This window comes from Xenopus laevis, chromosome 4L (genome assembly GCF_017654675.1).
Source record: "Xenopus laevis strain J_2021 chromosome 4L, Xenopus_laevis_v10.1, whole genome shotgun sequence".
Lineage (NCBI taxonomy): Eukaryota > Metazoa > Chordata > Amphibia > Anura > Pipidae > Xenopus > Xenopus laevis.
Window position 1 is genome coordinate 122,754,560 of NC_054377.1, and position 18,559 is coordinate 122,773,118.

The 18,559-nt window shown below is 39.1% G+C and overlaps 1 protein-coding gene across 1 annotated transcript in view; it reads left to right on the plus strand.

Moving 5' to 3' along the window:
• Positions 1-18,559, plus strand: part of iars1.L (isoleucyl-tRNA synthetase 1 L homeolog) — a 51,407-nt gene that overhangs the window by 22,647 nt on the left and 10,201 nt on the right. Inside the window, exons 12-23 of the mRNA XM_018258935.2 lie at positions 178-269; positions 552-650; positions 7,182-7,308; positions 9,338-9,411; positions 11,648-11,842; positions 12,859-12,945; positions 13,757-13,840; positions 16,066-16,210; positions 17,227-17,347; positions 17,600-17,691; positions 18,218-18,295; positions 18,404-18,525. Coding sequence (XP_018114424.1) covers positions 178-269; positions 552-650; positions 7,182-7,308; positions 9,338-9,411; positions 11,648-11,842; positions 12,859-12,945; positions 13,757-13,840; positions 16,066-16,210; positions 17,227-17,347; positions 17,600-17,691; positions 18,218-18,295; positions 18,404-18,525 — 1,316 coding nt within the window. The remainder of the gene's footprint in view (positions 1-177; positions 270-551; positions 651-7,181; positions 7,309-9,337; positions 9,412-11,647; positions 11,843-12,858; positions 12,946-13,756; positions 13,841-16,065; positions 16,211-17,226; positions 17,348-17,599; positions 17,692-18,217; positions 18,296-18,403; positions 18,526-18,559) is intronic.

The following is an 18,559-nucleotide window of genomic DNA, read 5'->3' on the forward strand; positions in this document are numbered from 1 at the left end:
TGCTTATTAAAGAACAGATTTGGTAGCTTATGTTTTTCTCTGGCTGCTGCCAAGTCCACTGCTGCAGTTTAAGACCTTTCTTCTTCCCCTGTGGTCTATGTTATCTGCCTCTTTATTACATCTTATTCACAAAACTAAATGCAGGAGCATTTTTGACAAACATATTGGTACTTGCAGGATGCTGATAAAAACATCATAAAGCTGCTGAAGGAGCAGGGTCGACTGGTGCACAGCAGCTCATACAAACACAACTACCCTTTCTGTTGGAGGTAAGCACACAGTTTCTCTCCTGGAATATACGAGAAGATGCAAAACAGCCAGAGCAGGTTTTTATTAGTAGTCAGCAACTCGTTACAATACAAAGAGCTTAGTTGATCTATGTAAATGTAAATAAGCAGAGGGAATGTTGTGCTCCATCAGAGTATATAGATTATTATAATATGAAATATTAATAAATATATAATTTTGGTGCGTGGGGCTAATAGGGTGCATGGGGAGAGTTGCAGTTTTCACTACTGATGGACTTGCTTTCTACTTTTCTCTCTTCCTAGGTCAGATACACCTCTTATTTACAAGGCTGTTCCCAGCTGGTTTGTAAGAGTTGAACATATGGTTGACAAACTTCTTCAGAACAACAATCAGTGTTACTGGTAAGGGTTGGTGCAAAGTATTTAGATTTAATGTATCACTGCAGCATGTGCAAATAGTGTGCGTGGGGTCATAACATATATAATACAGTGTAGCAAGAGAATTCAAGATACTCTGTGTTCTCACATCTGTCTTTGAATTCATGCTTTGGAGGAAGCTTTAAATAGATGGCTGCAGACTGCAAACACCCCCAATATGTAACTTAATGAATTTTAGCTTTTTTTCTTGGTGCTCAATTTAGTGAGATGGCATTGCAGTGTACTCATTCAGCTTCTGTAGGTGCACCATATGGGTGATATCAGGGCATAGGCTTTATGTTACACCTTAGAAGGACACTGCAGCATTTATTCCTGGGAAAAGTTGTTTACTGTGCAGGCTGCAGATTTGTGCCTCGCTTGGCACATTATCAGGCTCCACTATAGGAGATTGAGTGTCTGTGTGGGCAGACAAGCCTAGCTTACTAAATACACTGCCAGCTTGTTTTGTATGAAGAAAGGACAAGCACCTCTGAAAAATTACTGGATTTGTCACAAAATGTTAGCTGTTTCTCTCTTATTTATTATATTCAAGCGGTATTTGTTTAGGCCACTTGTTAAAGAGACTAACAAGGATATATTCAAATACAATATAGTCCAGTGTTCCAAGAGTATCCATATGAGCAAATATCCATTCATTCTAGATTTTACCTTGAAGCCTATTGGGTCAGGTCCTATTTCCACTGCTCTATGCCCCTACCCAGGAGACCAACCCCTACCAATGGGGCAAAGGTATGGGACCTGCAATCCAGAATGCTCGGGACCTGGGGTTTTCCTGATAAGAGATCTTCTGTAATTCGGATTTCCATACCTTAAGTCTACTAAATATCATTTAAACATTAAATAAATTAGGAACGCACCAAATCCAGGATTCGGTTTGGCCTTTTTCAAGAGGATTCCGATTTGGCCTAATCCAAGTACCTGGCTATACCGAAGTTGCCTCATGAGGAAACTTCGGAATACAAAGAGCCGCGTGTGCCATGCCGCAGGCGACTTTTCATTATAGCCAGCGCAAGACGGGGAAGGCGTTCGGGGAAAATAGTCTCCCCAAAGAAGAGGTGATTAGTCGCCAGGTGACTAAATCTCCCCGAATCTCCAGGTGTGCCCTTACCCTAAGTATTAAGTTGCTATTTTATCAAGCCTCCTTTTATTTAAAGGAAAACTATATCCCCCAACAATGTATGTCTCTAAAACCCTGCTTCATGTAAATAAACCATTTTCATAATAATATACGTTTCAAGTAGTATGTGCCATTGGGTAATCCATAAATAGAAAATTGGCATTTTAAAAAATAAGGGCTGCCCCCTGGGATCATAGGATTCACTCTGCACACAAACATAACAAACCATACTTTTTAGGTCACATGAGCCAATTAACAGACAGAGTTGTGTCTTTTGCTTCAACACTTCTTCCTGTTACAGTTAGAGTTGAAGTATTTCTGGTCAGGTGATCTCTGTGGGAACACACAGACCATCAAGAAAGGTGGTTCGAAGCAAGAGATGTAAAAGGGCAATATTTACTTAAATATATATTCCAGTTTGGTAAGATTCTTTAATATGCCACTTAATATGATGTGTACTATCTGTTGCTTAAAGGGATACTGTCATGGGAAAAAAATATTTTTTCAAAATGAATCCGTTAAGAGTGCTGCTCCAGCAGAATTCTGCACTGAAATCCATTTCTCAAAAGAGCAAATAGATTTTTTTTATATTCAATTTTGAAATCTGACATGGGGCTAGACATATTGTCAATTTCCCAGCTGCCCCAAGTCATGTGACTTGTGCTCTGATAAACTTCAATCACTCTTTACTGCTGTACTGCAAGTTGGAGTGATATCACCCCCTCCCTTTTCCCCCCAGCAGCCAAACAAAAGAACAATGGGAAGGTAACCAGATAACAGCTCCCTAACACAAGATAACAGCTCCCTGGTAGATATAAGAACAACACTCAATAGTAAAATCCCATGTCCCACTGAGACACATTCAGTTACATTGAGAAGGAAGAACAGCAGCCTGCCAGAAAGCATTTCTCTCCTAAAGTGCAGGCACAAGTCACATGACTTGGGGCAGCTGGGAAATTGACAAAATGTCTAGCCCCATGTCAGATTTCAAAATCGAATATAAAAAAATCTGTTTGCTCTTTCGAGAAATGGATTTCAGTGCAGAATTCTGCTGGAGTAGTACTATTAACTGATGTGTTTTGAAAAAAAACATGTTTTCCGATGACAGGATCCCTTTAAGTGTTCATTTTTGGGGTATAGTTTTTCTTGAATGATTGTTACTATTCAGTAAAATATTACCAGGGGTTTTAATAGTTACACTTCAAATGTTATGGCTAATGGCCTTTTCTTGGCAACATTTCAGTGGGTCTTAATTTTTTAGTTTTTATAGTTTTTAAACGATTTACTTTCCTCTTCTGCCTCTTTCCATCCTTTACTGAACTACTATTGCCTGTAGTAGGGGAAAGGTTAAAGGACTGATCCTAAACAACTAGGAGGCCCAATTGTGATCAGCTTGTAACACTTTAGCTGAACAACATTTCATGGCATCCCATGTGTATCTACCGCTTGTAATAGTCAAAAGCCAAATAGCCCATGGTTGCACAACCTGATATAGTTTGTCTTTACTTTATCTTCCAGTTATCTGATATACTGGGGTTGTTAGTGTCTAGAATAGCGGTTCCTTTTATTTTTACCAGTGAGCCACATTCAATTGTAAAAAGAGTCTGGGAGCAACACAAGCATGACAATAGTTCCAGGGGGTGCCCAATAAATGCTGTCATTAGATATTTGGTAGCCCTTATGTGAACTGACAACCTACAGGAGACTCTGTTTGGCAATACACAGTTTTATGCAACCAAAACTTGCCTGGAAATCAAAATTAAGCACCTGCTTTGAGACCACTGGGAGCAACATCCAAGGGGTTGGTGAGCACCATGTTACTCATGAGCCACTGGTTGGGGACCACTTGTCTAGAACATTAATACATTTCCCCTTCTCAAAATGGTTCAGGCTTAGATTGTAAGCCTTATTGGAAAGGTAATCTTGTGGTAGGAAAAAAACTGCGCAGAACAAACGGTGCTCTGTGAAATAAAGATGCTAGAAAAAGACATTAGTGCGGTTATTGTGCATAATATTGCTGTAAGGTCTGCCATAATTAAATCGGCTAAGTGCGGTGTGAAGATGCCGCTGCACTATGCTACTCCTGTTATGCTTTACATGCCGTTGGACAATTTGTCCTCTAAATTCCTTCAAGGCAGAGAGGGAATTGAATTAATGAACCTAATTAGGCCCCCCGTTTAGCTTCCCGGGAGTACCTGCTTCAGCACCCGAAATAGAGGCCACTGCCTTTCATCTCTGATTAACCTGAGGGAATAAGAGTAATAATAGGGCTGGAGAAGGAGGAGGAAGGTCCGCTCTGCTTCCTGGCAGCTCATGTAATAACCAATTTCTTTCTCTAGCTAGGGGGACATCAGCACACTAGAAATGAGGTGCCTCTGCCAAGCAAACGATATCTCTGTGTAATTGGTTTCCTAATTAGTTTTGTAACTAGTTCATCAATCTGACATTAAAAGCAAGAAGGAAAACTTTGAATTTGGCAAAGCTGGAAGTCTTTGTGCTGCTTGGGAGGCTGACCTAAATAAACTATAAGGAGCTGGTGGGCTGAAATGCTCTTATGTGGCTGAGTGGGCCCTAACTAATATAAAGGCACATTAGTTTTTAATTATTATTTATATAGCGTCAACATGCTCAATGAGCAATCTCTGCAAAGATCTGCATATCATATCAGTTTCTTCCCCAGTGAAACATACACTTGACAACCATGCAGAAATATATCAGTTTCATCAGTAGAAAGTCCAGGGTGTTTTGAAGTGTTAGAAGACTGGGGGGAACCCCATTCATGGGAGAACCTACAAACTCCTTTCAGATATTGCCTTGACTGGAATAGAACTCATAAAAACAAATCAAATGCAATAATCCAGAGTTTTGTACAGGGGTTTGCCACTTTCTGACTAGCTTGGCTCCCATGCAAAGTTTACAAGTAGTTTAATAAATACTGATTTCACAGTGATTGTGCCTACTAGTGACCTTCTATACATACAGTATGTTGTGCAACAAAATGGTAGTTGCATGTGCTCAGGAGAATTTCAGTTGCTGTTTGTTTGTGGGCCTTTCTGTCCGAAGTTTAGTCTTCAACAAGTGAAATGCAGCTCAATTGGATTTAGATCAGGTGACTGACTTGGCCATTCAAGAATATTCCACTTCTTTGCTTTAATAAACTCCTGGGTTGCTTTGGCTGTATGTTTTGGGTCATTGTCCATCTGTATTATGAAACGCCTCCCAATCAATTTGACTGCATTTAGCTGGATTTGAGCAGACAGTATGTATCTGAACACCTCAGAATTCATTTGGCTGCTTCTGTCCTGTGTCACATCAGGGATAAACACTAGTGTCCCAGTGCCACTGGCAGCCATGCACGCCCAAGCCATCACACTGCCTCCGCCATGTTTTATAGAGATGTGGTATGCTTTGGATCATGAGCTGTTCCACGCCTTCTCCATACTTTCTTCTTGCCATCATTCTGTTAGAGGTTGATCTTGGTTTCACCTGTCCAAAGAATGTTTTTCCAGATCTGTGCTGGCTTTTTTAGATGTTGTTTTTTTTTTGTTTTTTTTTTTAGCCCGATCTAGCCTTTCTATTCTTTATGCTTATGAGTGGCTTGCACCTTGCAGTGCATCCTCTGTATTTACTTTCATGCAGTCTTCTCTTTATGGTAGACTTGGCTATCGATACGCCTACCTCCTGGAGAGTGTTGTTTGACTGTTGTGAAGCGGTTTCTCTTCACCATTCTGCAATCATCCACCACTGTTGTCTTTCGTGGATGTCCAGGTCTTTTTGCATTGCTGAGATCACCAGAGCTTTCTTTCTTTCTCAGGATGTACCAAACTGTTGATTGTGCCACTCCTAATTTTGTAGCAATTTCTCAGATGGGGTTTTTCTGTTTGCAGCTTAAGGATGGCTTGTTTCACCTGCATGGAGAGCTCCTTTGAGCGCATGTTGTCTGTTCACAGCAAAATCTTCCACATACAAGCACCCCCCTCAAATCAACTCCAGGGCTTTTATCTGCTTCATTGATAGATATAACAAAGGAATTGCCCACACCTGCCCATGAAATAGCCTTTGAGTCAATTGTCCAATTACTTTTGAGCCCCTGAAATGAAGTGATTGTGTCAAAAAAAGGCTTTAGTTCCTCATATTTTTATGCAATCTTTTTGTTCAACCCACTGAATTAAAGCTGAAAGTCTGCCGGCATCTGAATTGTTTCATTTAAAATTCATTGTGGTAATGTACAGAACCAAAATTAGAAAAAAGTTTTCTTTGTCCAAATATTAATGGACCTTACTGTATATTTTGTGTGTTAGTGATATTTTAAAGAAGAACAAAAACTCATTGAAGATGTAGGCTAGAAACATTCAACCTTATGTTTTTGGCTTTTGTACCAGCCCAAGGCCATTACAGCCCTTGTGAACACGTTTGTCGCACTGTTTTTTTTTATTGCTTGGAAGTTTTTGTGTTTTATTGATCATTGAATCACAGCAAATGTATTTTCTTTTTGACACTAATCAACAGAAATAAACTCTTTCAAGTCAAAGTAAAAATAGATCTTCTACAAAGTGATCTTAATACATTACAATGGAAAAATACAAAATAACTCGTGGTTCATACCCAATCACTGCTAGGCAGAGCAAAGCATTAAGCCACTAAATTATTTTAGCAACAAGGTATACTTAAGCTATACTTACACAGTGTTTTAAACTGCATGGTCCTTTGAGGGAGAGAGGTGATCAAAATGAGGTTTCCTTTTAGAGTCTGCTTCCCATTAATTCATATAAAAACACTGCAGTATTGCCAATCAGACAAAATTCCTTGAGTATCTAAAGTTGTGGATAAATGTTTGCCCTCGATTCCCCCCCCCCCAATTGACATTCAGGCTGAACTTTCAGGAATGTCTGAGAGACCAAACAGGCATCTTCCAAAATCACTTTAACTGGTCTTTAGACTTGGCCCCCATAACCACCACTCTGTTATTCCCTACAAGTGTAAGCTCCGCATTTAGGAATCGTTCAGTTTGGCCAAGACTTCTGTATGTGTTCTCTTCATATAGGTTTATTGATAGTGAACTGAAAGCTGTAACTAATACATGGTTAGAATATATGGTTAGTAAGTAGAAACATAAGAATTGTAAAGGTAAGTATTCAAGATAGAATAAATTGGCAGAGCTTTGATATCTTAATAAAGAGTAATGTCAGCATAGAAAATGCAGCCAGTGGAACCCAGCACAGTATTGCAGTTATTGAGAATCAATAGAAGCGTTCTGTAACAGAGATTCAATAAAAATGAGCTGTGTATATTAAACACTAGCTATGGTTCACAAGTTACACAAGTAATTATTATTTACATTTTAGGTATATTTATATATTCTTAACTTTTCCCTCCAGGGTTCCTGAGTTTGTGAGGGAGAAGCGTTTTGGGAACTGGCTGAAGGATGCTCGTGACTGGGCCATTTCCAGGAACCGTTATTGGGGTACCCCCATACCTCTGTGGGTCAGTGAGGACTTTGAAGAGGTTAGATGGTCTATTTATTGTGTAACTGATTTTCTCTGCAGTAGGGGGTCATTTTACTGATCCACTTGTGTGTCTTATGAGACAGTTGGGCAATACAAAATCCAAAACATTGCCTGTATATGACCTAAATAAATCACTTTTTTCACCTTTGCAACCAGGAGTGCTGCAGTATTGCTTTTTCTTCAGTATATATGTAACCTCTGACACAAGGTTCTGACTGCTCAGCACCTATTTTAAGATTTTTTTTTTAAAGGAGAAGGAAAGTCATGTTACACTTTGGGGTGCCAAAGTGATTACATTTACTTACCTGACATCCTGGGCTGGTCCTCCTATCAGCAGAAAACTGTATCGGGCCGGGGTTTTTCCAGTGAGCACCACAGATCGATAGTCTTCTAGCTTCTTCTTTTTTCTTGCGGCTATGTACGTGCAGTTGAACTCGCTGGAAGAATCCTGGGCTCGTGCAGTTTTCTTCTAAGGAACATGCTTTAGAAATAAGGGCAGACAAGTTATTATTGCTACATGCAGTTTGCCAACCAGAATCATGCACATTTGTAGCGGGGAACCCATCAGCTTTGAGCACACATGAGCGATCTCCATTAGAGCAGAGCACTGGCATTCAAGCAGCCAGTCTTGGTGTACATCGACCCAGCTACACAACTCTGGCTGACCTGCACCCAACCCTAACCTGCAATGATTGACCAAATTTCAACCCGAACCTGCCCAACCAGTGGCCAACCTGCACATCATTACAGGGCACCCCTAGTTAATGTTTCCATTTCTGGAAAATGCTTCATTTAAAGGAATTGTGCAGTATAAAAATAAAAACTGGGTAAATACATAGGCTGTGCAAAATATAAAATGTTTTCAATATAGTTAGTTGGCCAAAAATGTATAAAGCCTGGAGTGACTGGATGTCTAACATAATAGCCAGAGCACTACTTCCTGCTTTGCAGCTCATTTAGTTTTTTTTACCAGGCAGTAACCAATCAGTGACTTGAGGGGGGCCACATGGGTCATAATTGTTGCTTTTGAATTTATTCTGCATGCTAAGGCTCAGTTGCAAACTCACTGAACAGTTATGTCCCATGTGGCCCCCCCTTCAAGTCGCTGACTAACTCAGAGTTAGAGAGCTGCAAATCAGGAAGTAGTGTTCTTTTATCTTAGGCATTTGCTCACTCCATTTTTGACTAACTTAACTATTAGAAACATTATTTATTCTGCACAGCCTATGTATTTACTCAGTTTTTATTTTGCACTGAACAGTTCCTTTAAGGGTTATTCCATTTCAAAAACTTGGTTTCTTCAAAGTTATTCTATTGCTGTTGGGTGGAAAAGGTCTTTTATCACATGCAAACGTCAATTAAATTAAGTTGCAGAAAGGATGCAGCTGTGTTGGTTGCAAATTGTCCTAAAATTTTGGGAAAAATAATAATAATCAAACCAATTGCTTGTCCATGATGGCAGCCTTTTAAAGCCAGTGAATGGTGGATCTGCTGGGCCTTTATTTTAATAGCATAGTACGTAAGCAATAATATAAATCAAAGGATGCTAATATTTAAGGTAAATGCCTATAAGTAAATTGCTTACCATAACATGCCGTGATTCTTGCTCCCCTGGTTTGCTAAAGTTACAAGTGTAATTTTTTTTGCTCTCCCAGACTTTATCTTTATTAGCCACTGTCCTTTACTGTTTATTTTTTTTGCTCATGTATCACCACTATCATATACTTTTTATTAAATGCGCTTTTGCCTTTCCCCCTCTGAATCTATGGTAGCCTCCTTTCTTTTCCTCTGTGCCCTGAAGCTACAGTCTCTCCTCTCGTCCCTGCTTTCATTTTCTCTGTCTCCACACTCAAATGACTCCCCTTCTACTGTCTGTGAGCGTCTGCGCTGCTAAAGGTTTTTGGCCTGACCTATTTTCTTGCAGCTGTGCTGGAATACCTATGAAATGTTGTTCAATTTATCAGTGTGGTTATGTATAATGACCTCCAAATTCAGGCAATAATATAATATGAATTCTCTTTGTGCAGGTTGTGTGCGTCGGATCTCTGGTTGAACTGGAGGAATTAACTGGCACAAAAGTGACAGATCTGCACAGGGAGAGGTCAGTCTACTATAAAACTGGGCAGTTCATTTATTGGTATATGCAGCTTTTTGGGCTTGTATATGTTGATAGTTGCACGTGACCTATAGTTAGTCCCATAGGCAGACAATTTAAACTAAGTTGTTAAAGGAATTGTTCAGTGTAAAAATAAAAACTGGGTAAATAGATAGGCTGTGCAAAATAAAAAATGTTTCTAATATAGTTAGTTAGCCAAAAATGTAATGTATAAAGGCTGAAGTGATTTGATGTATAACTTGTCAGTCAGAACCCAACTTCCTGCTTTTCAGCTCTCTTGGTTTACACTGACTGGTTACCCTGGTGACCAAGAAGTAACCAATCAGAGACTTGAGGGGGGGCCACATGGGTCATATCTGTTGCTTTTGAATCTGAGCTGAATGCTGAGGATCAATTACAAACTCACTGAACAGAAATGTACCATGTGGCCCCCCTTCAAGTCGCTGACTAACTCAGAGTTATAGAGCTGAAAACCAGGAAGTTGGATTCTGGCTGTTTATTAGACATCTGCTCACTCCAGCCTTTATATATTACATTTTTGGCTAACTAACTATATTAGAAACATTTTTTATTTTGCACAGCCTATCTATTTACACAGTTTTTATTTTCACACTGAACTATTCCTTTAAGGGAGAACAAAGAATTAAGCTATTCAATACTACATATTTATGTTTAAGGATTCAGTTGAAGGCCACCACAATACTTAATCAGTAAAGAGTCACAGCACATGCTTTCAGCCACTCTGTTATTTGTGCTTTGGTTTGTACTCACAGTATACCGCATATAATATACATTTCACAATACACAACTTATTAGTATTTAATTCAGGGCTTCAAGTTTTGCTTCTCAGCAGCAGCACAAAGCATTCTGAGCATGTGCTGTTGCACTGACGTTCAAAAGATGGCCTAACAAGAGCCAGAATAGGCAGCTGTTATAGATAAAGTTGAAGGCATGGATCATTAGTGTTATGTGGACTTGAACGTCTGGGCTAGCACAGTATAGAAAAAAATATAAAACAGATAATTTCTAGCTGGTTTAGTTTTTGGCTTTAGTTCTCCTTGAAAGGGGCAGTTCAGTTTTAATAAAATTATACTGTGATATAGACAGACGGTCAGTATATTTAGACAATTAATAGTTAGTAAGTCTACATTTTTTTTTAATATATGCATTTTTTTTTAAAATTCTTTACATTTTTGTTTTGCATCTCTCTCATGCTGGAAATTTGGTCGTTAGGGCTTAAGTACTCTAGCAACAAGGCAGTAATTTGGAAGTCAACCAGTTAGTATTTAACTTTGCAGGCTTGAAAAAAAGCAGAATAAGACCACAGGCTATTAAAACAAAAGAAAAAAATAAAGAACAATTACGAAGTTGTTAGTAAATGGCCCATCTATAACTAAAATGTATGCGTTCCACCGATAATAACCCCTCTGCATTGTCAGAGTGATTGCATGAATTGAAGGAAAACTGCCCAACGCTTATTAAAAATGCATAAAATGAAACAGAATTATTTATAAAGGGGAAATTATGGGTTTATAGTACTGTATTTAATATACTCTGCTGATTACACGCTCATGTCCCTATATTACACCAGCTGTTGGCAACGCACTCTACAAAGGAATGCTTATGAGAAACATTTTATAGCTGAAAAATACTATGTCTTTATTCATTCTTAAAACACAGTGTAACAATGCTTGATATAGTACTGATTATAAATATCATGGCTTCTTCAGTTAATAGTGTTGTACCAGAAAAATAACACTGCAGAATTGCTGTGAATATCGTCCTCAAGTCAATTTTTACAGAAAAGGTGCTTGAACTTTGGAAAAACTGGCACTTTATTGGGTAATTAACAGAAGTGTTATCTGACACTCATTTACTGGAGAGACCTGCATTGCAGCAAGGTCAGCTTTAGAACCAAGCTGGCATAACCGAGTGGGTCAGGTATTATAGTCTGCTAGTTTTATTCCTTTTCAATTAACTTGGCCATGGGAGGGTCCCTGCTTTATTCTGACTGGTCAGTATGTGGCTACATATGAATTAATGGCTTAGAATAAAGTTATTGACGTTTGACCCAGAACTGCATGGAGTTGTATGAAACCTTTGGCAATAAAACTGACCATTGGACTTGCTTGCCAGTTTCTCTCCAAAAAAGTTAGGACTCTCAGGTATTATCTCTGCCAGAGACCGTTCTGCTGATATTGCCTTCTACTCTTTCCTTTAGTGTGGATCACCTCACTATTCCATCACGCCGTGGGAAAGGTACCCTGAAACGGTTGACAGAGGTGTTTGATTGCTGGTTTGAGAGTGGTAGCATGCCTTATGCCCAGGTGCACTACCCATTTGAGAACAGAAGAGAGTTTGAAGACTGTTTCCCTGCTGACTTCATTGCAGAGGGCATCGATCAAACGAGGGGGTGGTAAGTACAACCTATACCGTATAAATGTATTTTCATGTATGTGTATCCCACCTTCCCTTACACACGCAGCAGGATTGTAACAGATCTAATCATAAACTTCAATATAATATAATGAGTACTATGTCTAGAAATACACGTGGCTGCTACTGTATCACAGAACAACCCCATGCAGAGAACACAGCAGTACAGCTATGGAATCCATTGTTTAAAAACGCAGTATCCAGAAAGCTCTGATTTAGGCCAGAGATACACGCTGCAATTCGGGAAGATTAGTTGCCCAGCAACTCCTTCCCCTGCCTCACCGCCGGCTAGAATGAAAATCGCCGGCAGGATGGCACTCGGAGAGCTTCGTTTTCCGAAGCCGGCAGAGTTTCCTTGTGAGGCAACTTTGGGCGACTTCGGAAAACAAAGCGTTCCGAGTGCCATCCCGCAATCGATTTTCATTCTAGCTGACAGGAAGGCAGGGGAGGCAGTCGCTGGGTGACTAATCTCCCCGAATTGCCGCGTGTGTCTCTGACGTTAAGGGAAGGCCTAACACCTATAGAGACAATTTTAAGTAAATTATTAAAAATTTTTAAAGCTTTCCTTTTTCTCTGTTATAATAAAACAGTATCCTGTTCTTGATGGTAACTACATTGCATGTATCCATATTAGTAGCAAAGCCATCCTATTGGGTTTATTTAATGTTTAAATTATTTTCTAGTAGACTTAAGGCATGGGGGATTCAAATAATGGAAAGATTTCCTTATCCCAAAACCATAGGTTCCATGCTATCTGCATAATAGATCCTATACCTTTATTTAGAAATGAATTTTGTTAGTAACACATTGTAAATGCTGCCACATTTGTTAAATGGGCAAGCAGGACATTTTTTATGCTGTGCGTGAGTGTATTTAAGCATATACTAATATATTTTAGCATGTGTATTTATTGTCAGACATCTACACTCTTATAATTATTGTCATGGTGCAATGCAGTTTAAACATGAATATTTTACAGTTTTTTTCTTTCTTTAGGTTTTACACCCTGTTGGTGCTTTCCACTGCTCTGTTTGGGCAGCCTCCCTTCAAGAATGTTATAGTGAATGGGCTGGTGCTGGCCAGGTAAGGAGCTCAATATGTTTGTTTTGGGAAAGCTTACTGGCTAATAATTTTCTAAGGAACTGTGGTAGGTTTCCTCGCATTCATTATCCAACCAGCACTTACCTGCTTGATACATACAGTAACTGATGCAGCTATTATTATACTTAGGGCAAACCTTTCTATAAAAATCTTTGATTCCAAGAACTACATTCTGTATTTAATAATGAAGCACACACATCAAAATAAGCAGCTTCCACTAACAATAACCCTAATCTTATCAAAGTTTGTCCATGAATGTCAATTGGATTGGATAGAGGTGACTCAACCCCCCCCCCCCCTTTAAGACCAGGTATTGATTTTCAGATATTGGATTGTTATATTGACACCTTAGGTACAGAGTTATATTGCTCTGTACATTCCCATGTCTACTTGTTCAGTGTTTGTCTAGATGAAAAGTCCAGACAGAAGGGCCATTAATCCATGTAGCCTATGATCACTCCTTTTCAGTCATCTTCTGAACATATTTACAAATATGTTCCACTGGAATCTGAACACTTCCAAGCAGATTCAAGTAGTTGATTGGGTTTGGAGAAACCCAACACATGAGTAGAGATGCAGTTTGGTTGAATAGTGGCTTTATTGGCTGATTTTATTGGCCCATGTATACCTAGCTTTAGATTTGCAGTCCTCCTAAGACATAGACAAATATAGCTCAGCATTAGAAACAATCACTGGTCGCCTTAGGGGTTCATATTTCAAGTGTAAGGTGCTAGCAGTTCCACTGATGTGTTGCAGTGTATATTAATTTGCTTATTTGCTTTGTTTGTTTCAGCGATGGGCAAAAAATGAGCAAAAGTAAGAAGAACTACCCTGACCCAATGCAAGTGATAAACCGTTATGGATCAGATGCTCTCAGGTCAGAATTGAAAAAAAACAAAAAACATTTTCTTGCTTTTTCTGTGCTGTGAATAAATGCACCCTGATTGCAAACTTGGTAAATTTGGTCATGTATCTACATGTATATTATAAACACATGTATGTATGTATGTATTATATATGTGTGTTTTTATTCTAGTTTTCACAGAAACTTGCTCCTTGTATGTCCCTCAGGAAAATGATTAGATACAGTTGCTAGCTGACTTATACGGATCAGAACAACCCTGACATGCATTGTTATAGCACTAACATGCAGATGCAGACACCTCTTATTAACATCTAAAATTCAGTTAATATTAGAGAATGTGCTCTGAGGAACATGCTGCCTCGACAGTGAATGCACATAGTTTAGTGCTTACAGAAGTAAGTAATGCTAACACAGCATTCTGCAGATGTATAATCCAGTATATCGGCTCAATACAACTGAACAAATGGAGCTGTTATGGTGCCATTACAGTAAGTAAAGGGCACCCATGGGCACCCTTCATCTTTATTTTATGCAAGCTGACATGTATTTCCTATAATTCAGTATTGGTTTTGTTCTCAAGTAAAAGATGCAAGACAAACTTGCTTGTTTCTCTTAAAACTAACTATTCCTGTTGGGAGCAATTAAAGCACATTATCTCTGCGATATCTTAAGGTATAGAGATGTCCTTATCTGACACCAGCTGCCTGCCAACAAAATATGTGTGTCCTTTTCTTAAAGCAACAATACCCCAATGCAGTCTTGCTCTAAAGTTCATCATCCCTTATCACCAGTTTTTACTTTTATCCGTTATACCCCGAAATAAGGGTATTTATAATTTCCCAGGTCTAGAAAGGATAAACTGCATAGCATGGATGCCTTCAGGGGCGATCCTGGCCCCTCCGCCGCCTGAGCCCCCCCTCCCCCGGAAATTCGCTCTTAAAGTACCAGGAGCAGCATTTTTGCTGCCCCTGGTACCTAGCGGGGCGCTGCCGCCTGAGGCAACAGCCTCAACTTGCCTCATTGGCGAAGCAACCCTGGATGCCTTGCACAGCTCCTCCACTGGAAGTGGCATCGCCTATGTTATGGTGTAAATTGGTAAGGAAATCCTTGCCACTACTGAAATGGTTTTGCTGTGCTGTGGGCAATGTATACTCCTGCAGCAACATTTTACTTCCTGGGCAAACCATCTCTGAGATGTGTCCATTTTGTACCTCCCCCAATGGATTTTCTAAATTAGTAGTGTCCAGGGAATACCTGGGGTTTCATTTTCAAGGTATTTGGAGGTACAAAGGTTTGCGAATGCCTATACAAAATTCTTCTTTTCCAAAACCCTGCACTTTATAAATAAATCACCCGCTTGTACTTTTTCAATTTGTTATGTTGCTTGCTTTGGCTTTGAATTATGCTTATTTTATTATAGTCTTCTTTAGAAGAGCACTTTAACAATGCCACGATGCGTAAAAGCATGCTAAGGGAACCACACCAGTAATCCAATTCAAACATCTTGATCTTTCCCTCAGTTGCTTTTTTCTGTGCTACCTTACTTGCCCTTTACAGATTTATTTTGTTTTACTTTTGAAAAGTGATGCCTTTTTTGTTCTCTCGGTGCCTCTGTTTCCCATTACTTGCTGCCAAAACCTGGCTCTCGAACCTTATAGAGCCAAGAACTGTTTATATAGATGGGTGGAAGAGCTAATGTTCCAGGGTGCAGCAGGGCTTTCCTTGCCATGAAAGGGAAGAATACATTCACAGGGATCACTTATTTGGCTCCTTACCCCAGGGGAAAACGCATATCTGTCTAATGTTATCCTAAAAGGAAAGAATGGCAGTTAATTCTCTGTATGTTTGACGTCTGGGTTTGTTTTGGGCTACTGATAAAAGAGCTCATGCAGAAGGAAGATGCAGATTGTAATTTTTCTGAAATAGAAGTGATGTCACCTTTACTAGGCAAAAACTAAATGTTACAAGACAAGGCTTAAGTCCATTAACCTGCATTTCTCACCAATTAAATTTTTTCAAATTATTTTACTCCATCAGACATTCTCTAGTTTCTATAACAGTATTCATTACATATTCTGTAATAGTCCATTATTTCAGATATTTTTCTTTGAAACTGCTATTTACTTTATGTGAAATAATATTTTAGAGACCTTCAAAGTTCAGGGGGTATAGTTTACTTTCAAATCTGTTGGTTTGATTTAATTCCCTTCCCAATGGTTTCTCGTGTGTTTTTAAAGGATGTACCTGATAAACTCCCCAGTGGTTAGAGCTGAAAACCTACGCTTTAAAGAGGAGGGTGTCCGGGATGTGCTGAAAGATGTCTTTCTTCCCTGGTATAACGCCTACCGCTTCTTAATGCAGAACATCTACAGGCTACACAAGGTAACCCTAGTGTTTCAAAATAGTATAGTCGGTATACTCGGTTGTAGTGTAGATTTCATTGTTTCTTGGTTTTCAAGAAACACCATTACCCAGTGCATAGATGGTGAGTGTCCTTGGCATTGCTTTCATGGGGATAAATAATTGCTAGTGTGGTTCCTAATTCCAGTAAATCAGACACTGGTGCTGGAACAAAATCTAAATGAAGATGTATTTATAGGAATCCAGTTTGGCCCTACAGGATCCTACATGATCCCCTACACTGCTACAAAAGAACTTGTTGCTATGAATGATACTAAAGCATTTGAAAAATTTTTGCATGTACAACAGGGGAGCAGTGTATTTTAATTAAAAGGGACGCCTGGATAAAATTAGTTGACTCTATGATACCCATGATAAAGCTCACGCATGAAGCAAGAGGCACAGCAGATAAATTTGAGAAGATATGTAGTCCTTGCTGGGAAATGGGGCCGGGCACACAACACAAGAGATGTCTATGTAACCCAATAAATTAATTTTAATTTCTAAAACCACTAGGATTCATTTGTATTCCAAATAAGATGAAACATTTGAAAGTAACTAAATTAAAACCATGTTTAACTGTACACATGTTTATTGATGTATCAATGTTTTTAGTTGTAATGTTTATTAAAACAAATAAAACATAATCTTTAAAAAAAAAAAATTTATGAAGGTTTTTACATTTTTGTGTTGTATGCACATCCCCTGGGAATGTATAAAGGTATAGAAAAAAACCCATGTTGATGCCAGTTTGCTGAAGCACTCTGGTGTAAATAATCACAGATATAGTGATAAAGTATATACAACAATGTTAGGCTAAACATAGTTTTGTTAACTTGTTCTTATCAAGTAAGGGCAGTGCTGCCTGTCTCTCTTGGTTGCCTGCCTTTTTACTAAATATAGGATCAATGTTCTTACACTGCAGAATTATCTGTGATTAGTAGAAAGGAAAAAATGCAGCACGTATTAACATGGATATCTCCCGAATACTTTCACAGGAAGAAGACATCCACTTCCTATTTAATGAAAGCAGCAAGCAGCAAAGCAGCAACATCATGGACAAGTGGATAATTTCCTTTACTCAGTCTCTAGTGCAGTTCTTTAAGGCTGAAATGTCTGGTAGGCAGCTCTAAAATTTCTTCTCTTGCACTCTCTCTCTCTCTTTCATTTATACACTATTCTTTCACTCTACTTTTTTATCTATATATTTATTATATAAATTCTTTCTTGTATTTCCTTAGTTTGTTATCCTATATATTTTTTTTCTCTCTCTGTCCATATCATTCTCTGGCTTCCAACTGTAGTTGTTCATTTTACAAACTGATTTCGACAGGAACAGTGTTGCTTACTCCCTGTTATTTTTCTTTATAGACTACAGATTATACTCAGTGGTCCCACGGCTTGTTAAGTTTGTTGATATGCTCACAAACTGGTACGTGCGCATGAACCGAAGACGGTTAAAAGTAAGTTGACCTGGATGTGCCCATTATGAATCTGTGATGTTATTTGCTTTTCTTCCACTCTTTTAATCTGGCTATATGCAGGCAGATAAAGTTTCTGACTCAGCCCCTCCAGACTGAGTTGGGGGGTGGGTTTTATTTTCCCATGTTAAGAGGCCTGCTTGATTGATATCTGGATATCTGCATTTCTCTGTTGTCTCAAGGGGGACACAGGGACAGATGGGGTTAAGCTCCACCCTCTAGGAGGCTTAATGCAGTCTTTGCCCAGTGAGTGTCTGTAGGCCTGATCCAATTGTTGCCTTCTGGGCTACCTTGCCAAAAAAGCAGATCAAACTTTGGAAAACCGAAGAGACACGTATGCCATCTCACCGGCGATTCACATTCTTGCCGGTAGGAAGGCATTTTGGGGAGATTAGTCATCTGCAGTAGCGAAGATTTATTGCTGGAGACTAAATCTCCCAGTGTGCCACCACCCTTACCCTGCTTGTTATTTATCCTACTCCTTTATTTTTACTTTCTTTTGCACTAGGGTGAGAGTGGTACAGAAGATTGCCAAATGGCTCTGGAAACCTTGTTCAGTGTTCTTTTCTCCATGTGCAGATTAATGGTGAGGAACATTGTTTGCTTCATTAATGTGTCATTGTGGCTTGGACTGAGATATTACAACGACTAAAGATGAGGTATAATGTCATTCTGTCTTTTCTAATTAAAATAGGCCCCATTCACACCGTTCATAACAGAGATGATGTACCAAAAGCTGAGACTGTTAATAGATCCATCTTCAATGCAGGATAAGGACACAAAGAGCATCCACTATCTAATGCTGCCCATTGTCAGGTAATCTTCTAGCAAGGAAGTTGCCGCATATGTC